This window comes from Silene latifolia, chromosome 9, assembly GCF_048544455.1.
Source record: "Silene latifolia isolate original U9 population chromosome 9, ASM4854445v1, whole genome shotgun sequence".
NCBI classification, from domain to species: Eukaryota; Viridiplantae; Streptophyta; class Magnoliopsida; order Caryophyllales; family Caryophyllaceae; genus Silene; species Silene latifolia.
In genome coordinates this window covers 8,529,096-8,541,695 of record NC_133534.1, presented here as the reverse complement: position 1 = coordinate 8,541,695, position 12,600 = coordinate 8,529,096, and the positions used below count along the sequence as shown (strand labels likewise).

Sequence of the window (12,600 nt, the reverse complement as noted above, 5' to 3'; positions counted from 1 at the left end):
TGGTAGTATCGGCATCCCGTACGCCGGTTGAATTACTCGGCCGGTGGTGGATGGCCCGATCTCAGAATTTGGGAATGTGTCGTCCTGGTAGAATTCGGTTTCTACACTCACGAGCTCTGGCTGTTTTGACATTTTCTTAGCTTGTTGGGTGGGTTTTGTTTTGTGTTTTTTTTTTTTGTAAGGGATTTTGACTAGCTTTTAGTATGAGTTCCCCACAGACGGCGCCAATTGTTCCGGGTATAATTCCAGATCAGGTTTGTTACCACGTAAGCTTGTCGAATGATGACTTTGCTTGACTCTTCCTTTCGGCCTCTCCTGAAACAATGAATAAACTGAGGGCTCGGCTTGGTACCGAGCGAACTCACTCCGACGCTCAAGTCAGTAAACTTAAAAGGGATTAAGTTGTGTGTTACTTGGCACAAAGTATATTGTAGAGAGATAAGGGAGTTTATACCCAGTTAGTGTGTTTAATCGATTATTTTCGGATCCTTTCCTCAATGAGGGTTGAGGAGTATTTATAGACTTTCACCTTTTGTCACGTAGTGGCCAAGTGGCGAGAAGCGGTGGAAAGACTTTCTACCCTCGGCCGAGGGACCCATGGCAGGCGGCGGGCCTGTTGACTCCATGCCGAGGGTCTTGGATGTGAGTACGCGGATGTGCCTCCCCGGGCTAGTTGCCCGGTAGGGACCCAAGTGACAGCCGACAGTGTCAAATGTCGGTTAGGGTCATCAAAGGTGTTAACTTGTCAGGATATCTTTGACCTTGCTCAATATGCTGACTCGGTCAGCGGGTGCAGAATATGCCCCATCAACAACAAATGAATGTAGTACTTAGGGGTCGAACCCAAAGGAAACGGGAGTTATTAATTAATTGTTATGGATTGAATTTTATCTTGGTAGGTTATCGATTGATTGATTGGGTTGAAGTGATAAAACAAAAATAAATAAAATGTTTAGGGAGGTCGGGTCATACATGCTAATTATGTAATTGCTCATGTCAAGTTAGGAAGTTGATTTTACGATAAATGTTTAGGCTTAATGACACCCACCTTACGATATTAGTGTCAACCATAGACCGGGTCCTAGAGAAACTCTCGTCCATGTCTAGGTCGTCCTACTACACATGCTTAGTCTAATTCAATTCCATGCCTCTCGACTTTTAGAACGAATGAACAAACTTAATCAATGAATAAGACCTTTAAACAAAGATTAAACATTAAGGTGCAAACATGTGATAGAAACAATTTATCAATATTAACTTAACCTCATTTTGACATTTATATATTACTTAATCATGCATGACTTTCCTTACTCCTTAGACAAATGTAACTAATCTAACATGGTGAAAATGTAAATTAAACTAATGATAAATGAAAACATAATGAAAATATGAATAAGAAATTACCTTGCAATTAGAAATGAAAATGGAAATGGAAGAACAATACTTGTAATGTAAATAACTTGTAAAAGTAAAATGTTTTATAACTTGTAATGTAAATAGGAAATGTAAATAACATAAAGTAAATTTAAACTAAACTAAACTAAGAGTTAACCTAAACTAACTACTAAATTTAGAGAGAATTTTTATGTAAAAGTGTGTAGAAAGATGGTGTCTAAAGGTATGCGATTAGCACCCTTATATAGGAAATAAGAGAGTAAAATTTGTAGAGGAATCCAAAATGACATCCTAAGCACACTCTTAATTTTTTCTTCAATTCTTGGTTTAATGCTCAAGGAATCCTGAGTAAAGCCTTAATGCTCCTTTAATCACCCGGTTGAATGCAATGTTTGACATCTTAGAAAGGATCTCTATGTGAATTATGGGCTTGACTTTGCATTTGTAAATCTTCAAATTAATCCATCATTTTATCCATGCAAGTCCATAAACATCTTCCATGTTGGTATATCATCTTTTCTTTAGCTTAGCTCATGCTTCTAGTATTTGTACTTGAGTAGAATTGGACTCATTTTAGCTCATTTTCTTACAATACATGAGAAAACATACAAATGAAACTAGAAAGCAAATATTAGTTCATAAACACTAAAGGTAATGCATAATACATATAAAATGGAGCTAATCTAAGAGGTAAAAGTATGTAAATTATGCACTTATCAAATATATAATTTTGAAAGACTATGTGTATTATTATTATAGCCCACCATACTTATAGAATATTCTAAAATAACTAAACTTTATTTTAGGAAATATATTTAGGCGGAAAAATTTGGAGTTTTGTTTATTCGTTTAGTAAATAGGGGATTATAAGAGCATTCCCGAGCAGAAGGTTGAGTTAATCGGATCATCAATTTTTTTCCTCTTAATCATACATTAATTATCTTGACCCACTTTCAACCTCCCAAGTAAAAGATCACGACCTAGATCACTAGCCCAATCATTTTCCACTTTTCAGCCAATGAGAGAGTGCCACCTACCGGGTCACTATACTCAACCAAAGGTCACCCTCCCTTTGTTTTGATGGTTGTCCTTTTTTTTTTTTTTTTTTTCCAGCCAATGAGAGAGGTCACCTATCGGGTCACCAACTCAACTGAAGGTCACTAATTGACCTTGAATACTTCAAGGTCACCAAAATCATCCCCTTAATCTTATTTTAAGGTGTCATTAAGGTGACCCAACAAGGTTACCGACTTTGGGGATGGTCTAGGGATTTAAGATTGCCTTGAAAAACATCAAATCCGGTTATTTTCGGTCCGGACCTAAAATAACCGGTTCTAGACTAGACTAGACCGAAATTTTTAAAAAATATAGACCGAAAATCGAATTTAAAGAACTGAGTTCGATCTAGTCCGATCTATTTTTTTAGTCCAAACCTAAAGTTGCTCATCCCTACTACTGTAGTATTCGAACTGTAAATTTGGGTCAAACTCTATTTGGCTAAATTTTCACATCTGAGCCCTTCGATATTACTTTCGTGTTCTGAACAATTTGGTCCCGGAGAACTCAAAATAATAATCACCGTAGTTCATTCACGGCTTCACGCTCGTGCTCGTCTTCACCACCCCAAGTCATCCTCAATAGGACTGCAATCGACACCATCTTCATCTGCGCATCTTCGTCCAACTAATCACCTAAACACCACCATTTGTTTACAAGTACTCCCTCCGTCCCAATTTTTATATTTACCTTTGATTAAAATAACGTCCCATAAACAAATTAACGGGACAAAGGGAGGAGTGTCACAATGACGTCTAGTTACCCGCAGCCAGCACCACACACAAACCCAGCTCAACCACTACCACCCAACCCTTGGCACCAAGGCATCGAAGAAAACACACCAAGTACGTTACCTGCTTCTCTTTTGATTCGCCGTCTTCCTGAAGCGATTCCGCTTGACACGCTTTCACGTCTCTTTTCACACTACGGCGCTGTTTCTGTCCGCCCTTGTGCCGCTGCCAGGTCATTACTTTCTCTAATTCTCTTCGTCCCGATCACTTGTTTATTCTATTTCAGTTGGTTTCGCTTTAGACGATTGTATTAGTTATTATTATTATTATTATTATTATTATTATGAATAAATTAGCCCCCCGTTCCGGTCATTTGTGTAACTTCTGGTTATTGCGAGAGATATTTTAATTAAGGGAGTGTTTGAAAATACGGAATTAATTTCATTTTCATGATTTCAATTGTAGAAATTCAGATGTTTGAATTCAATTACAAATCCATTTCCAAAATTGCGTTTGGGAAACCCGTGGAATTGGAATTGAACGTGGGCGAGACGGATATGGGTTGAGGTCATTGAATTTTTTATATTTGAAAAAATTAAATATTGTCTTGAAAAATATTTGCGATCAGAAAAAATATCATAAATAAAAATATTTTGATGAAATTTGCGTCACAAAATAAAATGTAAGAAGTGATGGAATTGAAATGACTACCATATGGTAGGTATTTGAGAACCCCAAATTTTAACTAGCTTGGAATTGATAATGAATTGAGTCAATTCCAATTCGAAATTCTAGGGGTTCAGAAACACTTGAAATGTCTCATTATGTAATTTAATTCCAATTCAAGGTTCCCAAACATACCATAAGGTAAATAAATTATCAGCTTTTCTTGCTTGTGTCGCAAAGGTATTTTTGACATCTCGTAACCACTTTCCCTTACTATTATTTAAACCAGTTGTGACACTTAACGAGCTTGTGATGCGTCACAAATGCGAATTTGTGATAAATTATTGGGACGGAGTGAGGAAAAGATAATATTGTTGGTAAATTTGATGGTTATTGAGGAATTTGTAGTTTTGTGGAGCCAGGCTTCTTGGCCATTTGTTTAGTTTAGTTTTGAATTTTTTTAAAAATGGATTTTCCCTCTCGTTGCTTTGTGCCAAGATGAAAGGTAAAGAGATGCCTAGGATGAATGGAATGTTAATGTATTTTTCATTTTTGGTTTAGTTGAATGGTTTAATTTTCTTGTAAAAAAACTTTAGTGTTAACTATTTCAATTCAATGTTATTATGGTGTTAACCCTTCGTACTTTGAGCAACTTATCTAAGGGTACTAGTTAATGTTCGGGTGTGGTGGAGTGGTGTGGTAGCTAATGTTTCGGTGGATTATCTTTTAGAAAAGTATTAAATTTAGGGCTTCCTTTTTCCCGTCTTGATCGATGTTTTGTTGATATTGTGCTTATGAAGAACTTTGTCATGCGATTTAGTCAACACCGTCACATTGTTAGGTTTTGATTAGGTGTACTATACTAGTATGTAACTGTAAATGTTTGTCATCCCCGTAGGTTAAAGAACTGTGCTTTTGTGGACTTCAAGGATGAATTAGCTGCTTCACAAGCGCAACGCCAACTAAATGGGTATCCATTTGTTCTTTGAGCATACTTTACATGTAATTATTGACTTAAAATTGTTACAGTACTAAAATTTCAATATCGATCCTATCTGCTCCCTTTGTCTCAGTCATTTGTTTACCTTCTATATTCTTTGTGAGGAGTTTGAACAAAGGTGAACAAATCATTGGGACAGAGGGAGTACTAATTATAATCATGTATTTCTGTTTCGTCATTGAGGAACTATGATTTGGTATTTCAGGTTGCGATTTCTTGGTAAAGTGTTGTCTGTGGAGAAAGCATCGAAGCCTTCAGAGGGTAATAAGAATCTTGGAGGTGAAACTGAAACGAATACTCAAAGACACTCGGTCAAGGATGGGTCTCAGAGTATAGATGATAAGGAAGGGTCTAAGGCTGGATCCCTGCTTAGACCTGAACCTATTGCTGAAAGGCTTGGAGTTAATTATCCATTTCCTCCCCATTTAGAGTATGTTGCTACATTCTCCGTGGTCTTATTTATGATGAATATTCTATCTTGGGGGAAAGGTTATTTATGAAATTTCCAGCAATGTTTACCTTAAGTTGTTTAAATCAAATGTCATAGATGCGCTTGATGCTTAAAGCATGGTTACCGAATTCGCTATGAATACGTCCTTACCAATTCGCAATTCGCTCCTATAGAATGTGTGTTATATGTATTTTTAGTAAGCAACATGATAGAATTCGCTTTTAGCAATTCGCGATTGGCAGGGCACCGAGCGAATTCGGTAACCATGGCTTAAAGCCTTAAATCACTGTATCACTGTTCTTTGTTGGTGTGACACAGTCCATGATTTCTTTTTAGCTACATGGTTTTTTGAAAGACCTAGAAGAAAGGAGTATAAGTAGAAACACCACTGTTAGTTTGGACAATGGTCATTAGTAGATAAAACAAACAAGCAAAATACACTTGATCTGGGTTAATTTCTCACCGAAAGCTTAGTTTTAAAAGGCGCACTTAAGCTCACGGCCTTGGGCTCGCCTTCTCTATATGGCATAACAAGCGGATGTATGTTGCTATGTAAATTTCATATTGGGCTGTCCATAAATGAACTTGTTACTTAGAAGCTTTTCATTTTTCTTCTTTTTATGCTTGCTGTTCTTGGTCGCTGACCAAGCCAACCGGTTCTTGATTTCCAATAAGTCTTCTTTCTTTATTTTGGAGCGAGAAGTGGAGCACCATAGAAGAAAATTTATGTCATTATGGTTTTTTGACCCCACAATTTTCACCGGCATTTATCCCATCCACGAACGCCGAAGTTACTTGTGGTTCAGGAGTATTGAAAATACAAGCTCTTTGTAAAGACGGTGCTCCTTGTGTGCATGAGAGGCGCACTAACACTTTGCGGTTCTTTGCGTCGGTGCGCCTTGTGCCTTCTAAAACCAAGGCTGTAACTTTCAATTTCCGATGTGGTACTTCCTTGATAACTTGTCAGATGTGTTCAGTTTCAAGCTCACATGTAGATGCATGTTGTTATTAGACTTGGGATTTCTAGTTCAAATTGCTCCAAAATACAGAGAGTTAGAAGGTGCTTGACCTATGTTACCAGGGTCTTTCTTTTCAGTAGAAGCCTAGATGAGTTTTTGATGGTTGAACATTTGGACTGAACTTGTCTTGATAGTACTTTAGCTTTTCATATGTGTACAGTGTACACCTCCAGGATCTATAATTCTATATATCATTCAGTCCTTGATTTGCCTTTTTGCTGGGCTGGGGAGAGGGAGAGCTATTGCATGGAATGTTTTTGGACTGTTGGTAGTGAAAAACTTAGCATCCGAGTGTTTTTGAACTGGTGATAGCGAAGAGCTATAGCGTGGAGAGTTTTTTGGACTGTTGGTAGTGGACAGTTATAATGGTGTTTATTTATTTATTTTTACAGATGGGTGGTAATCCACAGCTCAATATGCATCTAATTGCTTATTCTGTCGTTATTCGTATGGTAGCGTCATGATGTTCCCTGTTTTTCAAACCTTCCATTCCTGTGGCTTCTTGCATTATAGACTCATTAGATTTCAAACCTTCCATTCCTGTGTGCACTAATCGGTTTTAGTAGGGGGTAACTTTATAGTAGTAGGCATCATTATAGTTTTTGTACGTACTTTGAATTCTGAATAATCCTATTATCAACAGCTTGAGCTAAGTTTTTAGACCGCTCCTCTTATTATATTGGTCAGGATTCGGGAGTAGGGTATATGTTCACTAGTTCACCTTGTTTCAGTATAGTTAATTTCACTTCCAGTACAAGGTTTATAGGCTTTCAAGATCAAAGTCCCATGCTATGGATACTTCATGTTGCATTTTTGGTCAAAATTGTCCAACAATTTTGCTAACATAGCTAGGTGGGATGTTTGGACTAGTCTTAGACTCATGGGACTGAGTATAGAGTCCAAATTGGATAAATTTGGTGCTCACCTGCTGATCGTTTCTCTTGCATCATCCACATAGCAAGTTGGTTTTATACTTGAATTTAGTCTAATAATTTTCTGCGTTCTTCTCCTATAGGTATGCTTATCCTCCACCAGATGGAAATATATTGACTAATATCGTGAATGCTCTTATAGCTGTTCCTCGTTTCTATACTCAGGTTCTGGTTAATAGTCTACTACCGTCTACCGATATCTTTGAAAAGTGATACGCTTCTCATGTTTACTCCCATTTGTTCAAACAAAGTAACGGACTCACATTTTTCATGTAGGTGCTGCATTTGATGAACAAAATGAACATTCCAGCTCCATTCCGAATGGCTCTGCCCACTCCACCTCTTCCACCTACATCTGCCCCGCCGCCACCACCACCATTGCCCTTGGCGACAGAGAAACCTCACTTAGGAAATCTTTCTAGTGAAGAGTCAGAAATGGAAACGTCAGATGAGGTAATTTGTGACTAATCTCAACATATTTCACCACTATCTATTTTTATATCTAAAGTTGATTAAGACAGAATGCTAGATGCATTCACAGCTTTGCACTCAAAACCCATGGACAGACTCGATTTTAACAAAATGGGGTATATATTTAATATATGTGGTGTCTTGCCGGCACTGTTACATGTATTGGTAAATTTTACCATAATTTGTTAGAGCCAAAATCTCATCTAGTACAGTCTAAGGAGCGTAATGTATGGATCTTACATGTATACTAGTTGTTTTTCATTACTAGTAAGTAGGGCATTTCCCCTTCACACCAAGTGGCCTTCATTAGTACGTGAGTGGCGAAGGAAAGGGGAGGAAATGGCTCCATTCCTCCATTAACATTTCTCCGCGGAAGTAGGCAGTTGCGTAACGTCTCTCTTCTGTACATTGTTTATGTCCATTCCCGTTTCTTTCTCTCTATTTATAGGTTCATTAATATGGGAGGTTCTCTATCTCCAAATTCATACCTTACCATTTTTATACTTCCGCCTCCTTCTCACCGCAATTTGGATGTTCATAATAGCTGGAAAAGTGAGGAGGGCAAAGTGGCAAACTTTACCTAACAAAACGAGGAGATCCTGGCTTTCACCTAACACTACAGTGCAGACTCAAGAACTTCCTAGGACTGTTATGAACAGTAGAGTCATCCTCGTTCAATAATTTGCAACATTTCAACGTGCTTTAAACTACTGTAGAAGTATTGGCCAACCTACCAACAACACAGACAGGATAGATTGATAGAAGCTCTTTTCCCCTTGAGCAAGGAAAAATAAATAAGGTTCCAAACTGACAATTAAGGATAGAATGGAAAATGATCAGGTTTAAAAGGAACTTTAAGGTTCTCCGAAAACCTTAGAGATTAGTTTTATTTTAGAGGAAGATATTATAAAATTACTGGAGCATTGGCCGATAAAAGCTGCAAAGCTAGGATTATCAGCAATTTGATACCTCATTAGCTATGGAAAGGTTTGGATTTTTAGACAGATCATTGGTACATTGGGCGTACGTTGAAGAACAGAAAGTTGGGCTTTGTTTCTAATATGCAATTAATTACCAACTCATTTGTACTTTTTATTTACCTCTTATTTTTCGACAGGAAGCCGACGATCAAGCATTACCTCTGAGAAAGAGGTTCAAGCGAGAAGTTATAGTAGGCCCAGGAATAGATAAAGATGTCTCTCATGAGGCTGTTGGGCTTAAACCTGCCTCTTTGATTCCAAAAGAGATTCCTTCAATTAAAAAGAACAACCCCATATTACAGGTTTTGATTAGTCCATTTTTGTGAACTGTGTTGGTTTTCTCTGCTTTGGTTTCTGTTTAAACATTTGTTGTGATGCAGATTAGAATAGCTCCCAAAAAAGTCAAAGCTGATGATAATAATGTTGACGGTGCAAAAGAACCGGGAAAGCTGGAACAAGATGCAGATGGTGGTGCATATGCAACAATTGAACAAATAGAAAGCCAGAAACTACCCCCTGAGGAGATTTTGTCTCTCCCAATGTTTAAGGTACTTCTATTTGCCATGTACACCAGTAACAAATATGAATCGATTATAGTGTGTTGGTTGATTGGTTTTTATAGCCCGTGGAACTATTTTTTTGACCGTGTTTGAAATTTGAGTAGCTCATATTGCTAGTAGCTACCAGCGTATCATGAATTTGGTTGTCTATTGATACACCTGCATGAGGTGCTTGCCAAAACTAAAAATTGTCTAGTACTTTATATTGTCATTGTCATCCATCATCCAACAATGCCACAAGAGAATTTAACTTGTACAAAGACTGTATTTGCTCCATCTCACATTTTCACCTCAGCTTCAAAATTAATCAGCATAATTGAGTAACTCATAGGCCAGTTTTAGTTCTACTTTCATCATGATCTTCGGCAAGCCTTTAACCTCCTCTAACCATGGTACAAAATTTCTAGGCTACTGTTTTGGTATTTTTCCGTCCATACCGAAAAATAGTTATTTTTGTCCATGACAAAAAATTAATGATGTGAATATCATACAGAAGGGATTGCTTTGTTTGAACTATTAAGCATTAAGTTACCTATATCCCATGCTTTGTTTAGTCTGGTGCTTATTCCAAATATCACTCTCCGTTAAACCTTGTAACTTCACTCTTTATTCTGCAACTTGTTCTCCACTTCTCCATCTGTCAATTCGCTGATGTCTTTTTTTTTTTGTATAATTCAGATGATATTACTAAGTGATTTGCTGTGCTTGATGAACCATCAAAATGCCATTTTCATTTCTGTCATTTTGTTGTATGAATTATGATTACTATGACTTGTTATTTATAATGTCCCTTTTCGTATTGCTAGAATTACTCTGCTGGAGATCCTGCCTCTGTGCTTTACATAAAGAATTTGGCAAAAGATGTGGTTCCAGACGATTTTTATTTTGTTTTTGGTAAGTAAAAAATACTCCGTATATTACTGCTGAAATCATTGCTGTTTAATTATGTTCAACATTACTCAATTGCATTACTTTTTTTTAGTAGAACCAAGTATGCCTGTGTAAAGTATCATCTCAATTTCTACTTTAAGAGTTACATGTCCTTTTTACAAAGCATCCAGCCAAATCAAAGGTTTGAAGTTAATCTGCCTTCGATTTTCTTGACACAGGGTCACTATTTGGTAGCATAGATGCTGCTAAGGCCGGCCTTAGCGTGAAATTAATGCAGGTCAGTTGTCATTATCTGCTTGGCCAGTCACCCTCTACTTCCGAATTGGATTCCTCATTCATTGTTTAGCCAGTCCTGATCTTGATGGAGACCCAAAGTGTATATGTGATACATAGTATAGCTGATTACAGAAATTTGTTCACTACAGCATTGGCCTGGTGCCTCTATGTTTCTCGCCTTTGGTGATCTTAGGTGGGTTGGGATATATGCAACATTACCCATTTACCCTAACTAGAATGACTCCTAATTTGTTTGACATTGAGAATTGTATTATAAATTGCTACGTTATGATAACAAGAAGTTGACAGAAATTTGAAACTGGCTAACTCTATTATTCATGTATTCAACCGAATCCCTTTTCTGCCAAGGTGAAGAATTTGAGGCACTGTCACTTGTATTGTCATTTTTTTGTACTCTTATATTCATGGCTCAGGTAAGGAGGTTGGCAGCATGGAGTGGAAGTGATAAACAGAAATCCTATAATTGAGAATTGAAGGCCACATCTCGCGATATTCATTTTGGTGGGAAAATGAATGTAGTAGTGAATTATTTGAAGAGACTAAGCAATAGACAAAGTTGTGTAAGTCTCCTTGATGAAACTCACTAGGACACTCATTTTTTTTTTTACCAAAATAAGTATCAAGTTCTGAATGCGAGATGTGGCCTTTGATTCTCCGCTGTAGCAGACTAGTAAACTTTTCTTTTTGCCATTCTCACCCCAAGCCGCCAAACTCGTTACCTTTATGCCATGAATAACATAACTGAAACAATGAAAAGTATTCCGTGCTAGGTTACATGAATCTCAAGGCCTTCACTTTTCGCGGAAAAGGAGGTTAGCGGAAAATTATGTCCACGAATAATAAAGTTAGCCGGATTATAAGAGTCCTATGCGAATATATATTTCACAAAACTTGAGGTGTGCAAGTGGGAAAGCCTACAACAAAGGCATTGGAAATTAGTTACACTTACACACCAACCCAATATTCATAATTTTTTTAGAAACTTCCTGTTTGCTAATGAGAGTTGAAGTGATGTCATCATTGCCTGGTGGATGATATTTTTAGCGGTCACTTTCAATTGTAAGGGCTTATGCTTATTTTTGCCGTGTTTGCGTTTTGAGATGCCTGTTTATGCATGTAAGAGCTTATGCTGGGTTTGAAGTTGAGATTTTTAATGCTGAATTATCTTTCAGGAGGGAAGAATGAGAGGCCAAGCATTTGTGACTTTTCCTTCAGCCGAACTTGCTCACCGTGCTCTGGTAAACATCTAATGACACTAATAATAGTTCACGACTTCCATGTTTTTCCATGACTGCATATTTTTCCATACACATGAGCTGGGCAACTTAGTGAGAGACCTGAAATTCCAACTTTACTAACCAATATTCATAGCTTTTTTCCGTAGTCTGCTCTTTCGTGATCTTCCTTCCTATAATACTCAAAATCTGGCATCGTAATTTTTCATGGTTGCTCTTCCTTGAGAGTTACAAGATACATTCATTGTCCTGTTTGTTAAGTTTTGCTTGCTCTTCCTTGGCTTTACAATTCTTATGCATGGGAGGCGTTATGCTCCCTACCTGGTCTGGCAATCCCGTCACCTTGGTATCAAAACTATGCTGATCATACCATTTTTTTATATTGGAATTATGATTCTTCTGTAACAATGTTTTCCTGATATTTTATGTGATTCTGTATTGCTGTTATTTAATCTTTGAATTACAACTTGCAAATTTTTGCGTGCAGAATCTCGTCAACGGCTATGTTTTCAAAGGCAAGGCAATGATTATTCAGTTTGGCCGTGCTGCAAAAACTAGTTGAAGTGTTGCTTCCGAGTTCCAATTAGATATATAACACACTCCTGATCGAAAGCACTCATCTCATCCATGCCCTGTACTTAAAAATATTTAATCGGCCTATTTTGCCCCGCTGTGTATTTTTTTTAGCACTAGGGTAGTACAATACAAAGAAGGGTTGATGTATTGAGGTCGACATTTTGTAACTCGGAATTCAAAGGCAAGAATGTAAGCTTTGTTGGTAAATTACTTAGCAATTTCCAACTATTTTGAAGTTAGACAGGAACACGTAACTATGAGTAGTTGCACATTTTCAGTGATGTTGAAATAAATAAACGTTTAGAACACGATCCAACATCTCAACCTAATTTCACTTCAA

At 37.3% G+C, this 12,600-nt stretch overlaps 1 protein-coding gene across 2 annotated transcripts; it reads left to right on the top strand.

The window, feature by feature from the left end:
• Nucleotides 1-2,846: 2,846 nt before the first annotated feature.
• Nucleotides 2,847-12,470, top strand: LOC141598986 (U11/U12 small nuclear ribonucleoprotein 65 kDa protein). Of its 2 annotated transcripts, XR_012523695.1 has the most exons (12): nucleotides 2,924-3,414; nucleotides 4,747-4,818; nucleotides 5,054-5,278; nucleotides 7,334-7,415; nucleotides 7,527-7,703; nucleotides 8,839-9,003; nucleotides 9,082-9,249; nucleotides 10,068-10,155; nucleotides 10,371-10,429; nucleotides 10,863-11,009; nucleotides 11,622-11,687; nucleotides 12,172-12,470. XR_012523695.1 is itself a non-coding variant. In XM_074418841.1 (11 exons), the coding sequence occupies exons 1-11, from the start codon at nucleotides 3,200-3,202 to the stop codon at nucleotides 12,244-12,246; spliced, it is 1,392 nt and encodes a 463-aa protein (XP_074274942.1). In that variant the 5' UTR covers nucleotides 2,847-3,199; the 3' UTR covers nucleotides 12,247-12,470. The 2 variants fall into 2 exon arrangements, 1 of the variants encoding a protein (XP_074274942.1); XM_074418841.1 differs by lacking the exon at nucleotides 10,863-11,009 and having other exon boundaries at nucleotides 2,847-3,414.
• The last annotated feature ends 130 nt before the right edge of the window (nucleotides 12,471-12,600 follow it).